Below are 2,083 nucleotides of genomic sequence, written 5' to 3'. Positions count from 1 at the left end.
AACTGGTCATCATGATGCTGGAGCTTTACATGTATTTAGTTTCAAATCTGCTGTTCCGACATATATTTATTTTAAAAAGGTATAAAATAAAAGTCAAGTCATGATAGCAATCACTCAAAATTAATCTTTGGTTATGAATATTACTATTATATTATGGGTTTAATTGTATTGCTTATACTGATAGTATGATTATATTTTAAAAATAACTTTAACTTACCGGCGGTGACTGAATTCTTAGATTCACCATTTGCACCTGATTCTTCCGGAAGATTTTCAGTTTTCTTATGGGCAATCATCCGCATATTTTCTTTGATTTGAGTGATTGCACGCGAGCAAGCGAGAGGATTCTTAAAATGCAGCTTTTTAAACCTTGGGTCTAACAGACACGCAATGGCAAAAAAGTGAACAGATTCCACTTGGCCAAAACGATATTCAATTTCAGACAACACAGCCTGTCTTAATTTGAAAGCTGAATCATGTGTAGGCGACAATTTGGAACACTCGTGTTGGATTCCATTAATCAAGGGTATTACTGTGCTAGCCGTCACGTATTTTTCCCCGCACAGTTCCGCTGTTGCTGCTTCCAATGGACGCAGTATCTCTGCAATAGATCTGAGTTCTTCAATTTCCTTGGAAGTTATCATTGCAGGAGCGGATACGTAGTTGTTTACAATTTCGTTTACATCTCCTCGTAGCAAAATAAAACGTTCAATCATGTAAAACGTTGAGTTCCAGCGTGTTGGAAACCATGTCACGATGGTTCTTACATTTTGTAGCAGTTCTACTATACCTTCCACCGATTTAATTGACCTTTCGGCAATTAAATTCAGTGTATGGGCACAGCACGCCAAATGAAAAATTTTCCCTAGGAATAAGTCCACCGCTTTAACAATATTGGGCCCATTATCTGTGACTATAGCAGTTATTTTACTTAGCGCTATCCCCCATTCCTCGCACACATCTTTCAGTTTATCCTTCAAATGTTCAGCTGTGTGACTGGTCGAAAATTCATACGCGCCTAACATTGCGCTCGTTAATTGACCATTGTAAGTGAAATGCGCTGTGACTCCCAAAAAACTGCGGGTGTTCATTGCCTCAGTTCATACATGTGTGGTAAATGTTAAATCGGTAGCTTTTCTTAAATATTGTTTATAGTCCCCAGACACTTTTTTGTATTTTTCGCCTAACAGTTTGGTAAAGGACTTTCTGTTTGGTATTTTATAATTTGGAACGGCATACTTCATCATAGCTTTTTACGTTTCTTACCGCCTTCTTTGAAAGACGAGATGCTGCTAAAACTCTCTTGTATATTTTCTTTAGATTTCTTAAAAAAATCGTCCTTCTGAGATGCAGTAGCTGGGATGTTTTGAGTTTGAGATGGAGTAGACGGGACTTCGGCAGGTGAGGCGTAAGAATCCTTTTGAGATGAAGTACTGGCTGTGTTCTCTGGTGTAATTTTTATTTTTTCCTGTTGTAAAAAATTTAAATTAATTTAACACGAATTATAAATTACATTAATTAATTTAAATTTAAGACGAATAAAAAATTTTAAGCGTTTATTCAGTTACGTAGGGGAGAAGCGACCACGATGACAGGATGAAACAAAGAGAAAATTATAAATAACTTTCTTTTTCAGGATAAAATAAAATAAATATATCGAATAGAATTAATTAAAAATAATTCTCACTTTAAGCTTATTGGCAGAATTAGTCTCTTCTTCATTCCAAATAGAAAAATGGGAAACCTGCATGTGGTTTCGCATGTTTGACGTGTTTTCCGAACTTTTTATCTCTTTATCACAATAACGACACATAGAAGTGTTCTTGTCTTTAGCGACAAAGTGCTTCCATAACACACTCCTTTTCCCCATCTCGAACATGCGTCAATATCTATTCAACCTTTATCAACAAAGAGATTAATTACATGAAAAATTTGAGGTGAAAATACACTGCTGCCGGTAATTGAATGTATGATTTCCGCCCAGGGTGTAAAAAAGGCACTTGTCTTTCAGAAACGATATTTTCTGATAGACAATATTATTATCTGATAGATAACATCAAGGTGAGAATTTGAATAATTTGAA

The 2,083-nt window shown here is 35.5% G+C and overlaps 2 protein-coding genes across 2 annotated transcripts in view; both read right to left on the bottom strand.

The window, feature by feature from the left end:
* Positions 1-1,244, bottom strand: part of LOC117180145 (zinc finger BED domain-containing protein 4-like) — a 1,811-nt gene extending 567 nt beyond the window's left edge. The window contains exon 1 of the mRNA XM_033372489.1: positions 218-1,244. Coding sequence (XP_033228380.1) covers positions 218-1,091 — 874 coding nt within the window. The 5' untranslated portion in view covers positions 1,092-1,244. The remainder of the gene's footprint in view (positions 1-217) is intronic.
* Positions 1-2,083, bottom strand: part of LOC117180146 — a 4,823-nt gene that overhangs the window by 2,061 nt on the left and 679 nt on the right. Inside the window, exons 2-3 of the mRNA XM_033372490.1 lie at positions 1,688-1,898; positions 1,267-1,468 (exon numbers count right to left, since the gene is read on the bottom strand). Coding sequence (XP_033228381.1) covers positions 1,267-1,468; positions 1,688-1,879 — 394 coding nt within the window. The 5' untranslated portion in view covers positions 1,880-1,898. The remainder of the gene's footprint in view (positions 1-1,266; positions 1,469-1,687; positions 1,899-2,083) is intronic.

This window comes from Belonocnema kinseyi, chromosome 9 (assembly GCF_010883055.1).
Source record: "Belonocnema kinseyi isolate 2016_QV_RU_SX_M_011 chromosome 9, B_treatae_v1, whole genome shotgun sequence".
Classification (NCBI taxonomy): domain Eukaryota; kingdom Metazoa; phylum Arthropoda; class Insecta; order Hymenoptera; family Cynipidae; genus Belonocnema; species Belonocnema kinseyi.
The sequence above is the reverse complement of the archived record's forward strand: the minus strand, read 5'-3'. Positions and strand labels throughout refer to the sequence as shown.